General features: G+C 68.8%; 1 protein-coding gene across 4 annotated transcripts in view; it reads left to right on the forward strand.

Moving 5' to 3' along the window:
* SEMA3F (semaphorin 3F) overlaps window positions 1–21,323 on the forward strand; it is a 35,541-nt gene extending 14,218 nt beyond the window's left edge. For 3 of the 4 annotated variants that reach the window (XM_054729830.1, XM_054729831.1, XM_054729833.1), the window contains exons 3-19: window positions 4,303–4,463; window positions 4,548–4,610; window positions 4,723–4,842; window positions 5,467–5,559; window positions 7,170–7,263; window positions 8,402–8,521; window positions 8,890–9,029; window positions 9,149–9,263; window positions 9,380–9,449; window positions 9,601–9,745; window positions 17,660–17,882; window positions 18,401–18,489; window positions 18,599–18,640; window positions 18,818–18,975; window positions 19,142–19,209; window positions 19,428–19,561; window positions 20,150–21,323. In XM_054729830.1, the coding sequence (XP_054585805.1) occupies window positions 4,303–4,463; window positions 4,548–4,610; window positions 4,723–4,842; window positions 5,467–5,559; window positions 7,170–7,263; window positions 8,402–8,521; window positions 8,890–9,029; window positions 9,149–9,263; window positions 9,380–9,449; window positions 9,601–9,745; window positions 17,660–17,882; window positions 18,401–18,489; window positions 18,599–18,640; window positions 18,818–18,975; window positions 19,142–19,209; window positions 19,428–19,561; window positions 20,150–20,560 (2,246 nt within the window). In that variant the 3' untranslated portion in view covers window positions 20,561–21,323. The remainder of the gene's footprint in view (window positions 1–4,302; window positions 4,464–4,547; window positions 4,611–4,722; window positions 4,843–5,466; window positions 5,560–7,169; window positions 7,264–8,401; window positions 8,522–8,889; window positions 9,030–9,148; window positions 9,264–9,379; window positions 9,450–9,600; window positions 9,746–17,659; window positions 17,883–18,400; window positions 18,490–18,598; window positions 18,641–18,817; window positions 18,976–19,141; window positions 19,210–19,427; window positions 19,562–20,149) is intronic. The other variant, XM_054729832.1, reaches the window with a different exon arrangement.
* The last annotated feature ends 1,578 nt before the right edge of the window (window positions 21,324–22,901 follow it).

A 22,901-nucleotide genomic window follows, 5' to 3' on the forward strand; every position in this document is an offset into this window, starting at 1 on the left:
CCTGGCCGCGGCCGCGAAGCCCACATCAGACCAGGTTCCTGGCCCTGTGCCCGCCCCTTCCCCACCCACCGGGCCTCCCCAGTTTCCACAGCCACCAACACACCGTGTCCTGTGACCGCAGAGCCATTGACGCCATATCCCGTGGCCGCTGGGAGCCGTCCCAAGGGTCCTGAGTCATGTGCCCTGTGATGGAGCACAAGTCACCTTCCGGCCTGGCTGTGCCCATGGGCAGTCCCCACCCCCAGGCCTGGCTTGGCCTGGGCCACCCCTCCCCCAGGCCACTGGCCACGGACTTGATGGGACTCCCGCCTTCCATGCCCTCTGGCTGTCACCTTCCTTCTCTGCCCTCCGTCCTCCTCCCTGAACTGAGTTGAGAGGCAGATGTCAGATCAAGACTAGTCTCCCACCCCCCCACCCCCATTTCAGTTTCCTCATCGCTGGGGGAGGGGTCTGCCCTTCCCTCTCAGGCAGGGGTGGGGCCCGGAGTGCTGGGGCTTTGAGCCCTGGGGGGGCCTTGGACTTGGGGCTCGGGCATGGGGAACCACAGCATGGCCAAGGGGCCGAGGGGGGGCCTGGATTCTAGAGGCTCAGGGCGGGGCAGCGGGGGGCGGACTGTGGCTGGCTGCGTCCTGGGTCTAAATGTTTGGAGCTCCCCCAAGTGTGTCTGAAGGAGCCAGCTTGAGCCTGTGCGTCCCTCCCCTCCATTGTCCCCCAAACACCCCCTGTCCCAGCCACGCCGTGCCCCCAGCCGGGGTATAAATAGCCCTGGCGGGCCGTCCCAGCCTGGGGGCTCTGCTGGCGGCCACTTCCTGGCTGGGGGTGGGAGTGTTTACTTTCCTGTTGTCACTATGGCTGGGTGGCCAGGCGGGGGACTCCAAGTGGCCCGACAACAGGTGCAGGGCAGGTGCCCAGGCCGCCCTGCCCAGGACTTCAGAGGCGCCGCCGGCCCGGCGGGCGAGGCCTTTGATCCCCCGGCGTCCCTGCGTCCCAGGGGTCGGCCAAGGTCATCACCTGTGTTCCCTGTCGCCCACAGTCGGGGAGGACAGCAAGGCCCTCAGCCCGCAGACAGGGCTCTGGGTCGGCTGAGGGAGTCCCCTGGCTGCCATCCCTCCTCAAGCCCATCCCAGCACATCCGGGAGCTCTGTCCACGGCTGCCCTCAGCGCGGCCCCTCCAGCCCGGCTCTGGCAGCAGCTGCCTGAGGGCGCCCTTGACTGCTGGGATGGGGCCACCTGCTGGTCCCCCCTCAGACGGCCCTTTAGGGCCTTGGGTCCAGCTGTTCTCCCTCTCCAGGCCTCCCACTGGATTGCCCCACCTGTGAGATGACTAACTAACTAGCTGTGAGACGGTAACCACCTGTGAGATGGTAACCACCTGTGAGGTGACTGACCACCTGTGAGATGGGTAACCAGCTGTGAGATGACTAACCACCTGTGAGACGGGTAACCAGCTGTGAGATGACTGACCAGCTGTGAGATGGGTCACCAGCTGTGAGACGGGTCACCACCTGTGAGATGTGTAACCAGCTGTGAGATGGGTCACCAGCTGTGAGACGGGTAACCAGCTGTGGGATGGGTAACCAGCTGTGAGATGACTGACCAGCTGTGAGACGGGTAACCACCTGTGAGACGGGTAACCAGCTGTGAGACGGGTCACCAGCTGTGAGATGGGTAACCACCTGTGAGACGGGTAACCAGCTGTGAGATGGGTAACCAGCTGTGAGACGGGTCACCACCTGTGAGATGGGTAACCAGCTGTGAGACGGGTAACCAGCTGTGAGGTGGGTAACCAGCTGTGAGATGGGTCACCAGCTGTGAGATGGGTAACCAGCTGTGGGATGGGTAACCAGCTGTGAGATGACTGACCAGCTGTGAGACGGGTAACCACCTGTGAGACGGGTAACCAGCTGTGAGACGGGTCACCAGCTGTGAGATGGGTAACCAGCTGTGAGACGGGTCACCAGCTGTGAGATGGGTAACCACCTGTGAGACGGGTAACCAGCTGTGAGATGGGTAACCAGCTGTGAGACGGGTCATCAGCTGTGAGATGACTGACCACCTGTGAGACGGGTAACCAGCTGTGAGATGGGTAACCACCTGTGAGACGGGTAACCACCTGTGAGACGGGTCACCACCTGTGAGATGGGTAACCAGCTGTGAGACTGGTAACCAGCTGTGAGATGGGTAACCAGCTGTGGGATGGGTAACCAGCTGTGAGATGGGTAACCAGCTGTGAGACGGGTCACCAGCTGTGAGACGGGTAACCAGCTGTGAGATGGGCTAGCAGCTGTGAGATGGGTAACTAGCTGTGAGATGACTGACTAGCTGTGAGACGGGTCACCAGCTGTGAGACGGGTAACCACCTGTGAGACGGGTCACCAGCTGTGAGATGGGTAACCAGCTGTGAGACGGGTCACCAGCTGTGGGATGGGTAACCAGCTGTGAGATGACTGACCAGTTGTGAGACGGGTCACCAGCTGTGAGATGGGTAACCAGCTGTGAGACGGGTAACCAGCTGTGAGATGGGTCACCAGCTGTGAGACGGGTCACCAGCTGTGAGATGGGCTAGCAGCTGTGAGATGGGTAACTAGCTGTGAGATGACTGACTAGCTGTGAGACGGGTCACCAGCTGTGAGACGGGTAACCACCTGTGAGACAGGTCACCAGCTGTGAGACAGGTAACCACCTGTGAGCTGGGTAACCAGCTGTGAGATGACTAACTAGCTGTGAGACGGGTAACCAGCTGTGAGATGGGTAACCAGCTGTGAGACGGGTCACCAGCTGTGAGATGGGTAACCACCTGTGAGATGGGTAACCACCTGTGAGACGGGTAACCAGCTATGAGATGGGTAACCAGCTGTGAGACGGGTAACCAGCTGTGAGACGGGTCACCACCTGTGAGATGGGTAACCAGCTGTGAGACAGGTAACCAGCTGTGAGACGGGTAACCAGCTGTGAGACGGGTAACCAGCTGTGAGATGGGCTAGCAGCTGTGAGATGGGTAACTAGCTGTGAGATGACTGACTAGCTGTGAGACGGGTCACCAGCTGTGAGATGGGTAACCACCTGTGAGCTGGGTTAGCAGCTGTGGGCTGGGGAGACGGGTCGGGCATGGCCCCCTGGGTGACTCCCTCGTCCGCTTCAGGACGTGTGTGCACTGTCACACCTGGGCCCCGTGCGGACACGCATGTGCTCTGTGTGCTGCCATCTCAGGCCTCCGTGCTGGGGACATTCATCACCCTCATTACCTCCCCTCTCCTGCTGAGCTGAGAATAGCTGGGGGGAGGGGCACTTTTGGGGGGCGCTTACCAGGGGGACCCCTGGCGCTCTCCCTCCCAGAGGAAGGCTCCCAAGTTTCCTGGGTCCTGTGTGTGCCAGTTCCCTCCTGTCCTTCCCCCCGGGGGACTTCCCCAGCCACCTGGGGGGGGAGGGCCTCGTGCAGGAGAGAAACCCAGGACTCAGCCGGCCCTGTCCCCGCCCCCACCGGGGCTGCCGCCGTCCCCAGGAAGCGCTCCTGGCTGCTCCGAGCGGAGAGCCCACCGTCAGCAGTGGGCCTGGGGAAGCCCCGCCGGCCGCCGGCAGTGTGGCCGCAGTCGGGCGTGCCTGTGGCCTGGCTAACGCGCTCAGACGCGGGGACCTTGCCACTGCTAGCCTTGCCCTCTGTCTGGTGGTGAGGACAGGGCACCCGGCTCGGTGCCAGCGTCTGCGGGCTGTCCTGAGCTCACCTGCCCCACCGCCGGCTCCTGAACCCTTCTCGGTCCTGTGGGCGCGGCCCCGCCCAGGGCAGACTCTTTGATGCCGCCACTCGCCGGCTCCTGCCGCTGTCCTTGCACTGGGGCCCCGGGGCTGGCGGGATGGCCGAGGAATCAGGGTTCAGCTTTGGTGTGGCCCCTTTCTGGCTGACCCAGCTGTCCCTTTCTCCTCCCAGCAAGTCAGCAACTAGAGCCCGGCTGGCGTGGCTCAGCGGTTGAGGGTCGACCTATGAACCAGGAGGTCACGGTCCGAGCACAGGCCCGGGTTTCGGGATCGGTCCCCAGTGTGGGGCGTGCAGGAGGCAGCCCATCAGTGCTTCTCTCTCATCGTTGATGTTTCTCCCTCTCCCTTCCTCTCCCTCCCTCTCCCTTCCTCTCTGAAATCAATAAAAAATATATATTTTTAAAAGTCAGGGACTAGAGAGGAAGCTAAGTGCTCCCCGGAGGCGAGACCGGGGATGAAGGTGACCAATGGTGGGGGACCCCCTCTGCCCAGGGGGTGTGGCTGGATGGTCTCCGAGGGTCCTGACGGCTGCCTGCCCCCCGCCCACAGAGCTGAAGGCCACGGGCACTGCCCACTTCTTCAACTTCCTGCTCAACACCACGGACTACCGCATCCTGCTCAAGGACGAGGACCACGACCGCATGTACGTGGGCAGCAAGGACTACGTGCTGTCCCTGGACCTGCACGACATCAACCGCGAGCCCCTCATCGTAAGGGCCGGCCCGGCGGGAGGGGGCGTGGGCGCGGGGCAGGGGCCCGGCCCGCAGGCCGCACGCTGACCCCCGTGTCCGCAGATCCACTGGGCGGCCTCCCCGCAGCGCATCGAGGAGTGCGTGCTCTCGGGCAAGGATGGCAACGTGAGTGCGGGGTGGGGGGGGCGCGGGGGGCGGGGGGCGGCGGCAGGTGGTTCCCGGGAGGCGGGGAGCCAGGCAGGCACGTGGGTACCTCCCGCTTCCCCTCTGGCCCCAGGGTGAGTGCGGGAACTTCGTCAGGCTCATCCAGCCCTGGAACCGGACACACCTGTACGTGTGTGGGACTGGCGCCTACAACCCCATGTGCACCTATGTAAACCGCGGCCGCCGGGCCCAGGTGAGCCTGCCCCCCCGCCCCCCCCCCCCCCGTGCTGCCCCCCTCGGAGGCTCCATCCGGGTTCTGATGGGAGGAGGGGCGTGACCCAGCCCTGTGACGCCTTCACCTCGCAGACCCCGTTTCCGCGCCCGGACACGGGCTGATAGTTGCCTTTCTCATAGGTCGGTGTGAGGAGGAGGCAGTGAGCTCACTCGCGGAGCTCTCAGCCCTGTGCCCGGCGCCTAGCGGGAGCCCGCAGCCCGGCCAGCGGCCTGGGGGCCTCGGCGTCAGGAGGCCGGACGCCTGGGCCGGCTCCTGCCACTCAGCCGGGGGCGGTGGGGGGAGCTGCCCCTTCCCCAGCTCTGCCCGCCCTGCCCGCTTCTGCCCTTTTCCATTTCCATGTGGGCACATGTGCGGCTGGCGTGACCTCGTGGAGCGTATGGAAGAGTGACTGGACCTAGGGGCACGTGTGTGCAGGTGTGCGCCAAGCTGTGTATGTGTGCACGCACAGGCGCATCTGTGTACTCTGGGGGCCCCGGTGCTCACGTGTGTTCCTGGCGTGTGTGGTGTGAGAGGCGGCAGCCCGAGCCCGCTCCCCCAGCCCCTGCCACCCCCGGCTCTAACCCCCCTTCCTCGTTTCCTCAGGCCACGCCCTGGACCCAGACGCAGGTGGTCAGAGGCCGAGGCAGCAGAGCCACGGACGGTGCCCTCCGCCCGACGCCCACGGCCCCACGCCAGGTGGGCTCCTCCCTCCAGGCCCACGCCAGGCAGCCCTGCCTCTGAGCTGAGCTCGTCCGGCCTGGCCCTCCTGCCAGGACCTGTACCCGGGCGGCCTCCCCAGGGCCCCCCATCTCTGTGCCCCTCCCAGTCCCTCCCCTGCAGTGACTCTGAAGGCCCCCCGGGATTCACGTCCGCTTGTGTGCACCCCGCAGGCGAGAAATCATGAAGCCACCAGGTGGGGAAGACGGGAGCCTGGGGACAGCCATGCCTGAGCCCTCAGAACACATGTGTGTAGACATGCATGAACACACACCAGCATACATGTGGGCACACATTTGCTCTCAAGCCCACACTTTGCTCAGCACCCCGAGTGGGAACATGGCACGTGCGTGCAGTCCGGCATCTCTCTCAGGGGTCCATGCCCCGGGCCTCCGTGGGTCCCCGGTCGGCACAGGGGCGGGAGGGGCAGAGCTGTCTGTCACTGGTCCTGACCTGGGACTGGGCTGGGGCTGGGGCTGGGCAGGGGCGGGCAGGGGGCCAGGGGCTGCCGGTGAATGAGAGCAGATGGTTGCGAACATGTGTGTCTGTGGCGGGCAGCACTGAGAATGGGGACCATCAGACTGCGTGTGCGCCAGCGTGTGAACAGTGGGCGCCGTGTGCTGCAGTGAGCGTGCCCAGCCGTGTGTGCAGCTGCAGTGAGCGTGCCCAGCCGTGTGTGCAGCTGCAGTGAGCGTGCCCAGCCGTGTGTGCAGCTGCAGTGAGCGTGCCCAGCCGTGTGTGCAGCTGCAGTGAGCGTGCCCAGCCGTGTGTGCAGCTGCAGTGAGCGTGCCCAGCCGTGTGTGCAGCCCCATGTGTGCTGGAAGTCGCGTGTGCAGCGTGAAACTGGAGACGGGCCTGTGCACACCTCCCATCTCCTCCCCTGCCACCCGCTGCACCCCCTGCCCCTGCGCCTCTCCTCTCTCCTTCTCCCAGGAGCTCCTCCGGTCCCGTGCCTTCCCCAGCCTCCCTCCTGGCATCCTCGGGGCAGGGCGGGGCGGGGCAGGGAGGTGCAGGAGGCTTTGTGAATTCCTTGTGGTTTGGGCGGGACCCTTCCATGCCTGGCTCCCTGGGGAGACCTGGAGGCCCTTCGGGGGGCAGGCAGAAGGCCGTGGCCTATTAGTCAGTCCCAAGGACATGGGTGCGGCACCGAGCCCGGGGCACGGTGACCTCAGAGCCCTCTGACCTGGTGGGACCTGATGGCAAAGGACAGGACCAGGCCCTTGGCCAGTGCCCCGCCCTGACCAGGTGGCTGTCCTGGGCCAGCGCAGACCGCCATGGCTCAGAGCTGCGCCCTGGGCCCAAGGAGGCCTCGCCAACCTTCCCAACCCGGCGGGCGTGGGGGCTGCAGGCCTGGGAGCCCGCCCCAGCCCTCCTCAGGGCCCCAGGCAGCACGCTCAGACCTGGGACCAGGCAGCGCCCCCGGGAACCTGCGGTGTGGCCCTGCCCTGGCCGCCTGGCTGGACCGAGTTCAAACCCAGAGATCTGGGGAGTGAAGGGCGGTGGCTCCAGGGTGCCCCTGCGCGGTTGACCTTGCCCTTCCTTCCGGCCGTGGGACCGGCCGGGGTGCTGAGCCGCCCTCTGCCCTGCAGGACTACATCTTCTACCTGGAGCCCGAGAGACTCGAGTCAGGGAAGGGCAAGTGTCCATACGACCCCAAGCTGGACACGGCCTCAGCCCTCATCAGTGAGTGCCCCCACCTGTTCCACAGCCTCAGGGTGTGGCCTCTGCTTCCGAGCTGGCGTGTGGTGCCAACACTCACCTCAGGGGACGTGCTGGCCCTGAACCCCCCAATGGGCCCCGCCTGGTGGGGAGAGGGCTACAGACAGACCCCGGTGTGAGTGAGCTGAGGGGCAGAGACTGGGCAGATGGTGGTGTGGAGGGGCCAGATCCCCCCTGCAATCCAGTGTGGCCGCGTGCTGCCTGGAGGCGGGGACAGGACAGGCCGAGTCTGCGGGGGGGTGTAAGGGGGGTAGGGGAGGGCGATAATCCCATCGCATGTCCTCGGTTTGCCTGGAGGCTGGCGGGAGGCACCCCCGGGGAGTCCCGGCCCCGTGGCCGGGTGGAGAGTGTTTTGGTCTGGCCAGGTGTCTGGGGAGGTTGGGGGAATGTTCTCTGAGGAGGGGTCCTGTCTGGGCCTCAGGAGCAGCTGCTGCCCCTGCCCACAGGGGCGAGCCCCCCCTGACCCTGTGCCTGCCTCTGGCTGCCCAGCCCAGCCTGCCTCTCGGAGCAGCTGCTGGGCACGGGGCGCCTCCGCGGCGCCAGGCCCCTGGGGCGGGGGGGGGGGGCATTTCCCTCCCATCCTGGCGACTGAGAAGGTCCTAGCCCGATGGTGGAGGCCAACCAAGGCGGCTGCCGGGGACAGGGCCTGCGGGGAGGCTGGGAGCGAGACGAGGGGCCGGCGGGCCAGGTGTCAGCACCTTCGGGGCGGGGCTGTCACTAAAAACTAAAGTATATGAAGTTACACTTCAACCGGTTCCTTTAAAAAGGGACATGCACTCAACTCACTGCTTCCCGGTGAACGCTTTACTGTTATCCGCTCCTGGGGGCGCTCACACGCCGCTCCTGAGGGTGGAAATGCCGTGTGAGTGGTGGTGGCTGGTGGGCCGCCCTCGGCTGGCAGCTTGCAGCAGCCACGGCTGGAGGTCTCCCCCAGAAATGGGCTCTGGCTGCTGAACCCCGTCCCGCATTGCCCAGCACCCACTCACCAGTGCCCTGGGCAGCCCGGGGGAGACAGGCCTGCCCCCCCGCAGGTCCCGTGGGCTCCTGACATCGGCTCTGGTCCTGGCAAAGGGCGGCCCCTGACTGCCCCCTCCGCCCGCAGACGAGGAGCTCTATGCGGGCGTGTACATCGACTTCATGGGCACGGACGCGGCCATCTTCCGCACGCTGGGCAAGCAGACGGCCATGCGCACCGACCAGCACAACTCCCGCTGGCTCAACGGTGAGGCCCCAGCCCCGGGCGGGCAGGTCTGGGATGTTGTGGGGATTCCCAGCCCTGTGCTGGGGAGGGGTCGGGGTGCACCTGGATCGGGGGGGGGGGCAGTGGGCGGGGGGTGGGCACGGTTGGGGAGGAGTCGGGGTGCTCCTGGATCTGGGGGGGAGGGCGCGGTGGAGGGGGTGCGGTTGGGGAGGAGTCGGGTGCTCCTGGATCTGGGGGGGAGGGCGCGGTGGAGGGGGTGCGGTTGGGGAGGAGTCGGGGTGCTCCTGGATCTCGGGGGGAGGGCGCGGTGGAGGGGGTGCGGTTGGGGAGGAGTCGGGTGCTCCTGGATCTGGGGGGGAGGGCTGCCCGCTGACCCCCGCGCCCCGCAGACCCCTCGTTCATCCACGCCGAGCTCATCCCCGACAGCGCGGAGCGCAACGACGACAAGCTGTACTTCTTCTTCCGCGAGCGCTCGGCCGAGGCCCCGCAGAGCCCCGCCGTGTACGCCCGCATCGGGCGCATCTGCCTGGTAGGCGGCCCCTCCCGCCGGCCGTTCTGACAGCCCTCCTCCTCCTCGGGCAGGGCAGGGGCGCGGGGAGGGGTGCGCGGGTCCGACCCAGCCCTGCCCTGCCCCCCGTCCGCCCCCAGAATGACGACGGCGGCCACTGCTGCCTGGTCAACAAGTGGAGCACCTTCCTGAAGGCGCGGCTGGTGTGCTCCGTGCCCGGCCACGACGGCATCGAGACGCACTTCGACGAGCTCCGTGAGTCCCGGCGGGCCTGGGCGGGGGGCGGGCGAGGCTGGTCAGAGCCCCTCGGGGGTCTCCCTGGGCCCCTGGCCACGTGCCCTCCAGCGGCTGCTCCCTCCCTCTGTCCCCAGAGGACGTGTTTGTCCAGCAGACCCAGGACGTGAGGAACCCGGTCATCTACGCCGTCTTCACCTCCTCCGGGTGAGGCGGGGCGCCGCAGGGGCGGGGGTGGCGGGGTCGGGGGCCATGGGTCGTGGCGGGCCCCAGCCCCGGGGAGCTGTGAGGCGGGGTGGACCGGGAGGGCCCGGGCCCAGGGTCTGCCCGGTACCAGCAGCGCCTGCCCCGCCGGCAGCTCCGTGTTCCGAGGCTCCGCCGTGTGCGTCTACTCCATGGCCGACATCCGCATGGTCTTCAACGGGCCCTTTGCGCACAAGGAGGGCCCCAACTACCAGTGGATGCCCTTCTCGGGGAAGATGCCCTACCCGCGGCCCGGCACGGTGAGCACCCGCCTCTCCCTCCCTCCCCGTGAGGCCGCGGGGCGCGCAGGCGGGCGGGGGCGGGGGAGCACACACACAGGTCAGCCTCCTTCACCCTCCCGAAGCCGAAGCTCCTCTGTTACTTTCTGGTCCTCACCTGAGGGCATTTCCCGTTGGTTTTTAGAGGGTGGGAGGGAGGGGAGAGACAGACATCGATGGGAGGGACACATTGGTGTTGCCTCCCACACAAGGCCCAATCAGGGCCGGGGATGGAACCTGCAACGGAGGTACGAGGTACGTGCTCTTGACCAGCATCGAACCCGGGACCCTTCAGTCCATGGGCCGACGCTTTATCCACTGAGCCAGACCCTGAAGCTGAAATGTGCTGCACAGGCTGTGACCAGCTCAGCCAGGGTCCGGGAACAAAGCTGGTGGGCGGTGTGGCGGCTTCTCCTGGGGCGGCTTCTCCTGGGGGGCTGCTCCTGGGGCGGCTTCTCCTGGGGGGCCTGCTCCTGGGGGGGCTGCTCCTGGGGCGGCTTCTCCTGGGGGGCCTGCTCCTGGGGGGGCTGCTCCTGGGGGGCCTGCTCCTGGGGGGGCTGCTCCTGGGGGGGCTGCTCCTGGGGGGGCTGCTCCTGGGGGGGCTGCTCCTGGGGGGGGGCCTGCCCCTGGGGGGGCTGCTCCTGGGGGGGCTGCTCCTGGGGGGGCTGCTCCTGGGGGGGCTGCTCCTGGGGGGGCTGCTCCTGGGGGGCTGCTCCTGGGGGGGCTGCTCCTGGGGGGGGGCCTGCCCCTGGGGGGGCTGCTCCTGGGGGGGCTGCTCCTGGGGGGGCTGCTCCTGGGGGGCTGCTCCTGGGGGGCTGCTCCTGGGGGGGCTGCTCCTGGGGGGCTGCTCCTGGGGGGGCTGCTCCTGGGGGGGCTGCTCCTGGGGGGGGTGCTCCTGGGGGGGCTGCTCCTGGGGGGGCTGCTCCTGGGGGGGCTGCTCCTGGGGGGGGGCCTGCTCCTGGGGGGGCTGCTCCTGGGGGGGCTGCTCCTGGGGGGGTGCTCCTGGGGGGGTGCTCCTGGGGGGGCTGCTCCTGGGGGGGCTTCTCCTGGGGGGGCTGCTCCTGGGGGGGGTGCTCCTGGGGGGGCTGCTCCTGGGGGGGGTGCTCCTGGGGGGGCTGCTCCTGGGGGGGCTGCTCCTGGGGGGGCTGCTCCTGGGGGGGCTGCTCCTGGGGGGGCTGCTCCTGGGGGGGCTGCTCCTGGGGGGCTGCTCCTGGGGGGGCTTCTCCTGGGGGGGCTGCTCCTGGAGGCTGCTTGGGAGCTGGGAGTCGGAGGGAAGAGTTCAGGGCAGAAGCGGGAGGCGGGCTGGTCAGCGTGTGGCAGACAGGAGGTGAGGGGCGGGGTGGTGGGGGTGATTCGCCTGATCTTGGGGTTTCAAGGCCACAGCAGGCGTCTTAGCAGGAGGCAAAGCGTCTGATTAAATGCAGCGGGCAGTACCCTCCATGCAGACAGCTGAGGGCAGGGAGGTGAACTGGGAGGCTGGGCAGGGGTCGGGAGGGTACTAGCTGAGAATAGTCCTAGCGGACTATTAAGGGAGTTCAGGGCCTGCAGGCCTGCTGAGCAGGGCGGGGAGGGGCGGGTGGGGCAGCGTGAGGAGCATCCAGAGGAGAGAGACCACAGGGCAGGGGACGTGGAAAGGAGTGGTCAGATCTGCAGAAGGTGGCACAGGCCTGGCACATGGGGCAAGGAGGTGGCGTGGAGTTGGCACTGTGGGACCTGGGCCTCCACTGGAGCGGGCCCTGCAGAGAGGCTGGGCGCAGGGCAGACGCCTGGCTGACTGAGGAGCGAGCAGGCGAGTGGTGGGCAGACAGACAGAGGCTTCTCCTGCGGCCGTGGGTCCGGGTGGGCAGACAGACAGGCCTCCCCTGCGGCCGTGGGTCCGGGTGGGCAGACAGACAGAGGACTCTCGTGCGGCCGTGGGTCCGGGTGGGCAGACAGACAGACAGACAGACAGAGGCCTCCCCTGTGGCCGCGGGTCCGGGTGGGCAGACAGACAGGCCTCCCCTGCGGCCGTGGGTCCGGGTGGGCAGACAGACAGACAGAGGACTCTCGTGCGGCCGTGGGTCCGGGTGGGCAGACAGACAGGCCTCCCCTGCGGCCGTGGGTCCGGGTGGACAGACAGACAGACAGAGGACTCTCGTGCGGCCGTGGGTCCGGGTGGGCAGACAGACAGACAGACAGACAGAGGCCTCCCCTGTGGCCGCGGGTCCGGGTGGGCAGACAGACAGGCCTCCCCTGCGGCCGTGGGTCCGGGTGGGCAGACAGACAGACAGACAGACAGAGGCCTCCCCTGCGGCCGCGGGTCCGGGTGGGCAGACAGACAGACAGACAGACAGAGGCCTCCCCTGTGGCCGCGGGTCTGGGTGGGCAGACAGACAGACAGACAGACAGAGGCCTCCCCTGTGGCCGCGGGTCCGGGTGGGCAGACAGACAGACAGACAGACAGAGGCCTCTCGTGCGGCCGCGGGTCCGGGTGGGCAGACAGACAGACAGACAGACAGAGGCCTCCCCTGCGGCCGTGGGTCCGGGTGGGCAGACAGACAGACAGACAGAGGCCTCTCGTGTGGCCGCGGGTCCGGGTGGGCAGACAGACAGACAGACAGAGGCCTCCCCTGCGGCCGTGGGTCCGGGTGGGCAGACAGACAGACAGACAGACAGAGGCCTCCCCTGCGGCCGCGGGTCCGGGTGGGCAGACAGACAGACAGACAGACAGAGGCCTCCCCTGCGGCCGTGGGTCCGGGTGGGCAGACAGACAGACAGACAGACAGAGGCCTCCCCTGCGGCCGTGGGTCCGGGTGGGCAGACAGACAGACAGACAGAGGCCTCCCTGGCGGCCGCGGGTCCGGGTGGGCAGACAGACAGACAGACAGAGGCCTCCCCGGCGGCCGTGGGTCCAGGTGGGCAGACAGACAGACAGACAGACAGAGGCCTCCCCTGCGGCCGCGGGTCCGGGTGGGCAGACAGACAGACAGAGGCCTCCCCGGCGGCCGTGGGTCCGGGTGGGCAGACAGACAGACAGACAGACAGAGGCCTCCCCTGCGGCCGTGGGTCCGGGTGGGCAGACAGACAGACAGACAGACAGAGGCCTCCCCGGCGGCCGTGGGTCTGGGTGGGCAGACAGACAGACAGACAGAGGCCTCCCCGGCGGCCGTGGGTCCGGGTGGGCAGACAGACAGACAGACAGACAGAGGCCTCCCCTGCGGCCGTGGGTCCGGGTGGGCAGACAGACAGACAGAGGCCTCCCCGGCGGCCGTGGGTCCAGGTGGGCAGACAGACAGACAGACAGAGGCCTCCCCTGCGGCCGCGGGTCCGGGTGGGCAGACAGACAGACAGAGGCCTCCCCGGCGGCCGTGGGTCCGGGTGGGCAGACAGACAGACAGACAGAGGCCTCCCCTGTGGCCGCGGGTCCGGGTGGGCAGACAGACAGACAGAGGCCTCCCCGGCGGCCGTGGGTCCGGGTGGGCAGACAGACAGACAGACAGACAGACAGAGGCCTCCCCTGCGGCCGTGGGTCCGGGTGGGCAGACAGACAGACAGACAGACAGAGGCCTCCCCTGCGGCCGCGGGTCCGGGTGGGCAGACAGACAGACAGAGGCCTCCCCGGCGGCCGTGGGTCCGGGTGGGCAGACAGACAGACAGAGGCCTCCCCGGCGGCCGTGGGTCCGGGTGGGCAGACAGACAGACAGACAGACAGAGGCCTCCCCTGCGGCCGCGGGTCCGGGTGGGCAGACAGACAGACAGAGGCCTCCCCGGCGGCCGCGGGTCCGGGTGGGCAGACAGACAGACAGACAGACAGAGGCCTCCCCTGCGGCCGTGGGTCCGGGTGGGCAGACAGACAGACAGACAGACAGAGGCCTCCCCTGCGGCCGCGGGTCCGGGTGGGCAGACAGACAGACAGACAGACAGAGGCCTCCCCTGCGGCCGTGGGTCCGGGTGGGCAGACAGACAGACAGACAGACAGAGGCCTCCCCTGCGGCCGTGGGTCCGGGTGGGCAGACAGACAGACAGACAGAGGCCTCCCTGGCGGCCGCGGGTCCGGGTGGGCAGACAGACAGACAGACAGAGGCCTCCCCTGCGGCCGTGGGTCCGGGTGGGCAGACAGACAGACAGAGGCCTCCCCGGCGGCCGTGGGTCTGGGTGGGCAGACAGACAGACAGACAGAGGCCTCCCCGGCGGCCGTGGGTCCGGGTGGGCAGACAGACAGACAGACAGACAGAGGCCTCCCCTGCGGCCGTGGGTCCGGGTGGGCAGACAGACAGACAGAGGCCTCCCCGGCGGCCGTGGGTCCAGGTGGGCAGACAGACAGACAGACAGAGGCCTCCCCTGCGGCCGCGGGTCCGGGTGGGCAGACAGACAGACAGAGGCCTCCCCGGCGGCCGTGGGTCCGGGTGGGCAGACAGACAGACAGACAGAGGCCTCCCCTGCGGCCGCGGGTCCGGGTGGGCAGACAGACAGACAGAGGCCTCCCCGGCGGCCGTGGGTCCGGGTGGGCAGACAGACAGACAGACAGACAGAGGCCTCCCCTGCGGCCGTGGGTCCGGGTGGGCAGACAGACAGACAGAGGCCTCCCCTGCGGCCGCGGGTCCGGGTGGGCAGACAGACAGACAGAGGCCTCCCCGGCGGCCGTGGGTCCGGGTGGGCAGACAGACAGACAGACAGAGGCCTCCCCTGCGGCCGTGGGTCCGGGTGGGCAGACAGACAGACAGAGGCCTCCCCGGCGGCCGTGGGTCCGGGTGGGCAGACAGACAGACAGACAGAGGCCTCCCCTGCGGCCGCGGGTCCGGGTGGGCAGACAGACAGACAGAGGCCTCCCCTGCGGCCGCGGGTCCGGGTGGGCAGACAGACAGACAGAGGCCTCCCCGGCGGCCGTGGGTCCGGGTGGGCAGACAGACAGACAGACAGAGGCCTCCCCTGTGGCCGTGGGTCCGGGTGGGCAGACAGACAGACAGGCCTCTCCTGCGGCCGTGGGTCCGGGTGGGCAGACAGACAGACAGAGGCCTCCCCTGCGGCCGTGGGTCCGGGTGGGCAGACAGACAGACAGAGGCCTCCCCAGCGGCCGTGGGTCCGGGTGGGCAGACAGACAGAGGCCTCTCCTGCGGCCGCGGGTCCGGGTGGGCAGACAGACAGACAGACAGACAGAGGCCTCCCCTGCGGCCGTGGGTCCGGGTGGGCAGACAGACAGACAGACAGAGGCCTCCCTGGCGGCCGCGGGTCCGGGTGGGCAGACAGACAGACAGACAGAGGCCTCCCCGGCGGCCGTGGGTCCGGGTGGGCAGACAGACAGACAGACAGAGGCAACCCCGGCGGCCGCGGGTCCGGGTGGGCAGACAGACAGACAGAGGCCTCCTCTGCGGCCGTGGGTCCGATTGGGCAGACAGACAGACAGACAGACAGACGCCTCCCCTGCGGCCGTGGGTCCGGGTGGGCTGACAGACAGACAGACAGACAGAGGCCTCCCCGGCGGCCGTGGGTCCGGGTGGACAGACAGACAGACAGACAGACAGAGGCCTCCCCTGCGGCCGCGGGTCCGGGTGGGCAGACAGACAGACAGAGGCCTCCTCTGCGGCCGTGGGTCCGATTGGGCAGACAGACAGACAGACAGACAGACGCCTCCCCTGCGGCCGTGGGTCCGGGTGGGCAGACAGACAGACAGACAGACAGAGGCCTCCCCAGCGGCCGCGGGTCCGGGTGGACAGACAGACAGACAGACAGACAGAGGCCTCCCCGGCGGCCGTGGGTCCGGGTGGACAGACAGACAGACAGACAGACAGAGGCCTCCCCGGCGGCCGTGGGTCCGGGTGGACAGACAGACAGACAGACAGACAGAGGCCTCCCCGGCGGCCGTGGGTCCGGGTGGACAGACAGACAGACAGACAGACAGAGGCCTCCCCTGCGGCCGTGGGTCCGGGTGGGCAGACAGACAGACAGAGGCCTCCCCGGCGGCCGTGGGTCTGGGTGGGCAGACAGACAGACAGAGGCCTCCCCGGCGGCCGTGGGTCCGGGTGGGCAGACAGACAGACAGACAGACAGAGGCCTCCCCTGCGGCCGTGGGTCCGGGTGGGCAGACAGACAGACAGAGGCCTCCCCGGCGGCCGTGGGTCCGGGTGGGCAGACAGACAGACAGACAGAGGCCTCCCCTGCGGCCGCGGGTCCGGGTGGGCAGACAGACAGACAGAGGCCTCCCCGGCGGCCGTGGGTCCGGGTGGGCAGACAGACAGACAGACAGAGGCCTCCCCTGCGGCCGTGGGTCCGGGTGGGCAGACAGACAGACAGAGGCCTCCCCTGCGGCCGTGGGTCCGGGTGGGCAGACAGACAGAGGCCTCTCCTGCGGCCGCGGGTCCGGGTGGGCAGACAGACAGACAGACAGACAGAGGCCTCCCCTGCGGCCGTGGGTCCGGGTGGGCAGACAGACAGACAGAGGCCTCCCCTGCGGCCGTGGGTCCGGGTGGGCAGACAGACAGAGGCCTCTCCTGCGGCCGTGGGTCCGGGTGGGCAGACAGACAGACAGACAGAGGCCTCCCCTGTGGCCGCGGGTCCGGGTGGGCAGACAGACAGACAGAGGCCTCCCCGGCGGCCGTGGGTCCGGGTGGGCAGACAGACAGACAGACAGAGGCCTCCCTGGCGGCCGCGGGTCCGGGTGGGCAGACAGACAGACAGACAGAGGCCTCCCCGGCGGCCGTGGGTCCGGGTGGGCAGACAGACAGACAGACAGAGGCCTCCCCGGCGGCCGTGGGTCCGGGTGGGCAGACAGACAGACAGACAGAGGCCTCCCCGGCGGCCGCGGGTCCGGGTGGGCAGACAGACAGACAGAGGCCTCCTCTGCGGCCGTGGGTCCGATTGGGCAGACAGACAGACAGACAGACAGACGCCTCCCCTGCGGCCGTGGGTCCGGGTGGGCAGACAGACAGACAGACAGACAGAGGCCTCCCCGGCGGCCGTGGGTCCGGGTGGACAGACAGACAGACAGACAGACAGAGGCCTCCCCTGCGGCCGCGGGTCCGGGTGGGCAGACAGACAGACAGAGGCCTCCTCTGCGGCCGTGGGTCCGATTGGGCAGACAGACAGACAGACAGACAGACGCCTCCCCTGCGGCCGTGGGTCCGGGTGGGCAGACAGACAGACAGACAGACAGAGGCCTCCCCGGCGGCCGTGGGTCCGGGTGGACAGACAGACAGACAGACAGACAGAGGCCTCCCCAGCGGCCGCGGGTCCGGGTGGACAGACAGACAGACAGACAGACAGAGGCCTCCCCGGCGGCCGTGGGTCCGGGTGGACAGACAGACAGACAGACAGAGGCCTCCCCGGCGGCCGTGGGTCCGGGTGGACAGACAGACAGACAGACAGACAGAGGCCTCCCCGGCGGCCGTGGGTCCGGGTGGACAGACAGACAGACAGACAGACAGAGGCCTCCCCAGCGGCCGCGGGTCCGGGTGGGCAGACAGACAGACAGACAGACAGAGGCCTCCCCTGTGGCCGTGGGTCCGGGTGGGCAGACAGACAGACAGAGGCCTCCCCTGCGGCCGTGGGTCCGGGTGGGCAGACAGACAGACAGACAGACAGAGGCCTCCCCGGCGGCCGTGGGTCCGGGTGGGCAGACAGACAGACAGACAGAGGCCTCCCCGGCGGCCGTGGGTCCGGGTGGGCAGACAGACAGACAGACAGACAGAGGCCTCCCCTGTGGCCGTGGGTCCGGGTGGGCAGACAGACAGACAGACAGAGGCCTCCCCGGCGGCCGTGGGTCCGGGTGGGCAGACAGACAGACAGACAGACAGAGGCCTCCCCTGCGGCCGTGGGTCCGGGTGGGCAGACAGACAGGCCTCCCCTGCGGCCGTGGGTCCGGGTGGGCAGACAGACAGGCCTCCCCGGCGGCCGGGGCCTGACGCACTCGCCCACCCGCAGTGCCCGGGCGGGACCTTCACGCCGTCCATGAAGTCCACCAAGGACTATCCCGACGAGGTGATCAACTTCATGCGCAGCCACCCGCTCATGTACCAGCCCGTGTACCCGCTGCAGCGGCGGCCCCTGGTGGTCCGCACGGGCGTCCCCTACCGGCTCACCACCGTCGCCGTGGACCAGGTGGATGCAGCCGACGGGCGCTATGAGGTGCTTTTCCTGGGCACAGGTACCCACTGCTGCTCCCTGCCCTCCTGCCGGGGCCGCTGGGTGGAGGGGCTTCTCCGTGGGCTGGGGCCACGCCGGTGGGGTGGCTAAGGCTGGCCACCTCCATCCTTTGGAGCCGTCTCCCTGTTGCCAGGATGACAGACGGGGGGTGGGCAGACCCCATTCTCACCCCTGGGGGCTGGAGACCATGGATGAGCAGGAAAGGGGGGGCATGGCAGACACCTCCAGGATACGTGGGTCCCAGCACTGACACCGGCTCTCGTGTGCACCGGCGTGACGCTTCCGTAGGCAGCTCTGCGCGGGCCGCGGCGCCTGCTCTGCGCGGTGCCCAGCAAGGGTCCGGTGGGGGGCGCCCCTGACCCCCGGCCAGGCCTCTCCCCGTCACCGGGGAGGCTTCGGCCCTGGCACAGAGCTGCTGACCACTGCCCTCGGGGTCGGGCCCTGGTGGGGACGGGGCTGAGGCCGGTGCCCCTCCCCCAGCGCCCTCAGCCCCCTGAGGCCCTGCCCGGCCCGTTCCAGACCGCGGGACAGTGCAGAAGGCCATCGTGCTGCCCAAGGACGGCCAGGAAGTGGAGGAGATCATGCTGGAGGAGGTGGAGGTGTTCAAGGTGGGCGTGACCCCAGGCCTGTCCCCGCCCTCGGTGCCGGCGCCCCACTCAGAGCCGCGGGGCGGGCCGGGGAGGTCCCAGAGCCCACGCTGACCCTTCTCCTTCCCAGGACCCGGCGCCCGTCAAGACCATGACCATCTCTTCCAAGAGGGTGAGTTTCCGTGAGGCGGGCTGCGGGTAGGACGGAGCCCGCTCCCCTTTGGGGCCCTGCCCTGGGCACCGGGGTGGGGAAACTGAGGCACAGAACAGGGAGGGAAGGGGCCCGCCCAGCTGACTCCTGGCGGGGGCTGCCTGGGGAGGGAACTGACCTGCCCCTCCCCTCCCCCAGCAACAACTGTACGTGGCCTCCGCTGTGGGCGTCACGCACCTGAGCCTGCACCGCTGCCAGGCCTACGGGGCCGCCTGCGCCGACTGCTGCCTCGCCCGGGACCCCTACTGCGCCTGGGACGGCCAGGCCTGCTCCCGCTACACGGCGTCCTCCAAGAGGTGTGCGCCCCAGACCCGGGGATTCCAGCCACAGGCCCAGGCCCCATGGGGGGTTTGGAGGGGGAGGTGCTGTCACCCAGAGGGAGTCTGACCCGGGTCTCAGGGTGGGGGCCCGGGGGGAGGGGCGAGCTTCCTTAGGCAGCCCCGTCACGGCTCTCCTCACCAGGCGGAGCCGCCGGCAGGACGTCCGGCACGGGAACCCCATCAGGCAGTGCCGCGGCTTCAACTCCAACGGTGAGTGCGCCCACAAACCCCCACCACCACCCCCCCACCCCCTTCCCTGCCAGCCAGCAAGCTGCTCCCCGGCCCCAGGGGAAGGGGTCTCACGCGGCCCGCAGGGGTGAGGGGCTTGGGGTTTCAGCACGCCACGTCCCCAGCACCCCTCAGGAGTGGGTGGGTGGGGGCCCTGTCCGCGCGCCCCGCCCCTCACCGGCGCCCTCCGCTGTCCGCAGCCAACAAGAACGCGGTGGAGTCGGTGCAGTACGGCGTGGCGGGCAGCGCCGCCTTCCTCGAGTGCCAGCCCCGCTCGCCCCAGGCCTCCGTGAAGTGGCTGTTCCAGCGCGACCCCAGCGACCGGCGCCGCGAGGTGATTGCTCCCCCCCCCGCACCCCCCCGTGGGGCAGGAGCCCTTTGTGCATGGCAATCCCCCGCGGGTGAATGTGAGTCGGAGTCTAAGAAAGCCCCCCGCTCCCTCCCTGTGAGGACCCCCCCCGGGAACCGGTGACATGGGCTCGCGGGGTGCCACAGGGGAACCAGTCCCAGGCGCCTCTTCACCTGCAAGCCCCGCACGCGCTCCACCGAGGGCACCCGCGGCGGGGACCCTCACCGGGTGAGCTCCAGTGGATGGAAATTCCGTGGGCACCCTCTGACGTGGACCTTCCCTGAGGGAGCCCCAGCTGGGCGTCCTCATGACATAGGCGTCCTCTGTGAGTGCTCCCTAACGCTCAGCGCACGGAATCCCGGGGCCACCCCCGGAGATGGAAATTGTGTGGATGCCTCGTTCAGATGTGGTGTGTGAAACCCTGCGTGTGGGAACTCCCACGGGGCCCTGCGTGGGACGGCCACGGTGCCTGACCCGGAACTGCCGGGCGGCAGGGGTCCCAGCCCTGAGCCCGCTCCCGCCTGGGCCCGGGGCGGCAGGGGTCCCAGCCCTGAGCCCGCTCCCGCCCCGCAGATCCGCGCCGAGGAGCGCCTCCTGCGCACGGACCAGGGCCTGCTGCTGCGCGCCCTGCAGCCGGGCGACCGCGGCCTGTACTCCTGCACGGCCACCGAGAACAACTTCAAGCACGTCGTCACACGGGTGCAACTGCACGTCCTGGGCCGGGACGCCGTCCACGCTGCCCTCTTCCCGCCGCTGGCCGGGAGCGCCCCCCCGCCCCCGGGCGCCGGCCCCCCGACGCCTTCGTACCAGGAGCTGGCCCAGCTGCTGGCCCAGCCGGAAGTGGGCCTCATCCACCAGTACTGCCAGGGCTACTGGCGCCACGTGCCCCCCAGCCCCAGGGAGGCCCCGGGGGCCCCCAGGCCCCCCGAACCCCAGGACCAGAAAAAGCCCCGGAATCGCCGCCACCACCCCCCGGACACATGAGGCGGCTGCCGGCCCTGCGGCGGGCCGCCCTCGCCCTGTCCCTTTTAATATAAAGATATATAGATATATATATATAAAACTTCTATATTCTATACACCCTGCCCCGCAGAGACAGTATTTATCGGTGGGCTGTACGTAGCCTGCCTGGGCGGCAGCGTCGGCACACCCAGCCCCGTGCTGGTCAGAGACGGACGGCCGAGAACAGGCCGCACAGCCCTCACGCCGCTGGGTCACCCGCCCCTCAGCCCCCGCTGGGATCCACGGGACACGGAGGGAGCGCGCGCCACCGGACCGGCACGGACTGAACGCCCTCGCAGCGCGTGCTGTGCCTGAGCCGCCGCACAGCCGTGGACGGAGGACTGCTCGCAGACGGGGCGGGAGGGGGCAGCTGCACTGAGGGGGGAGGTGTGCGGGCCATCCCAGGAGGCCCTGCCTGGGAGGGGCGCTCGGTCAAGGCCAGCCCCTGCCCGGGTATTTATTCTCTATTTATTGGGGATGAGAAGAGGAACGCTGGCGGGGGCGGCCCGTGCAGCCCTCCCTGCCTGGCCACTCTCCCTCCTCTTGGCTGTTGGGTGCCACTGCGGCTCAGGGGCCGGGCACCAGCGGGGCAGCCCGGGGGAGCCCCCTCCTGCCCCCGCTTCAGATGAGGGGTGTACATAGCTCGGGGGGGGCAGGCGGGCAGGCGGATGGGGCTCCCGGAGGCCCTCGCCGCCCCGGCCACAGCGCCCTTGGGTTCCATCTTGTTAATAAACACTGGCTCTGGGACTGGACTGCGGCTCCTCCTTGGCAGGGCAGGAGGGTGGGGGCTCAGCCCATGCCCGGCTCTGCCGCTGCTGCCCCCTCACCCTGTGCAGCCGGGCACCCGCTCCCACCATTCTCTCCTGCAGGCGCTCCCTCCCTCCTCCCGTGTCCGTCCTTCAGCTCCCCCCCCCCCCCGCATCCCCGGCGTTGTGTCCAGCCTGTGCCAGCGCTAAGGCGGGACAAAGCCACAGCCCTCGCCACCAGCCCCGACCCCCAGCGGCAGAGTCCCATCCTTCCCGCCTGCGCCTGCTCAGCAGAGGCCCCGCCCGAGCGAACACCGAGGTGGAGACGGGTGGCCGAGTCGGCCCAGCAGCGCGGAGCTCTGGGAGGCCCGTGGGTCCAGCGGGCGGAGGCCGACCTGGTGGCCAGGGAGCCAGGAGGGGACGAGAGGGCAGTGGGCTGGCCTCACGTTAAATAAACCCCAGATGCAGAAAGCAGGGTTTTGGCGGTTGAACCAACCTGGGCTCCTGCACCCAGCCCCCTGGGCAGAGGTGGGGTGAGGATGGGTGAAACCTGAGGCTCCGGACAGGTCCCCTCCCCACAACAGGAGAGAAGCTGAAGCCCGTGGGGGACAGTCAGTGCTGCGCTGGGCCTGGGCCGCCTCAGGCTCCTGGCGGCAGATGGAGCCGGCAGGAGAAGGCGGCCAGGGTTCCGGAGGGAGCCAGCGGGAGGCGGCCAGGGTTCCGGAGGGAGCCAGCGGGAGGCTCGGGGCCCGGAGGGGAGCCTCGGGAGCCCGGGTCTGGGTCTTCCGATGGGGGCGGGGCGTCTCCAGAGCCTGGGAGCCCAACACTCCGGGCTCAGCGGCACTCCATCCCAGCAGCGCACCTGTCCCCCGCGAACCCACGGCACACAGACCACAGACCCCTAAGCCGCGTGCCTCGGAGACCCCTCAGCAGCTTCCAGACACTACAGGGCCCGGGGCAGGAGCAGAGCAGACGGCCCCTCCCATGGAAGGGCCAGACCTGCTCCAGACTCAGTTTCCCCAGCTGACAACAGACCTGCAAAACGTTCTCTGCAAGAGCCTGGCCACCTCTGCTGGTCAGAGACCGCATTGCACTGAAGCACACGTGCAAGCAGGCAGGTGACAGTGTGCATGCACACGGGTATGCACATGCACACATGTACATGCGCACAGGCACATGCCCACGGGCACACAGGCAAGTGCACACTAACGTGCGTACAGGCATGCACATGCACATGCATTTATAGATCTATACACACAAACGGGTAATCCACACGCGTGTATAAGCTCGTGTGTGCACGAAGAGAACTATACAAAAGCACATGCTTGTACACAGTCACGTGTGCATGGGCACACTCATGCACTCAAAGGCGCACATAGGCGCACATGCACACAAAAGTGTAGACGACAAACGTGTCGTGTCATTGCCTTACGTGGTGCCAGTGAAGGATAGACTTGCCCCAGCACACACACAGGCATGCACCGCCCAGTCCACGGGCATCACGGCATGTCCAGGCCCCGCCGGCCTCTGGCACAAACGGAATGTCCTCCTTTGCCTCTTGACGCCCTGAAGAGCGC

This window comes from Eptesicus fuscus, chromosome 18, assembly GCF_027574615.1.
Source record: "Eptesicus fuscus isolate TK198812 chromosome 18, DD_ASM_mEF_20220401, whole genome shotgun sequence".
Taxonomy (NCBI): Eukaryota; Metazoa; Chordata; class Mammalia; order Chiroptera; family Vespertilionidae; genus Eptesicus; species Eptesicus fuscus.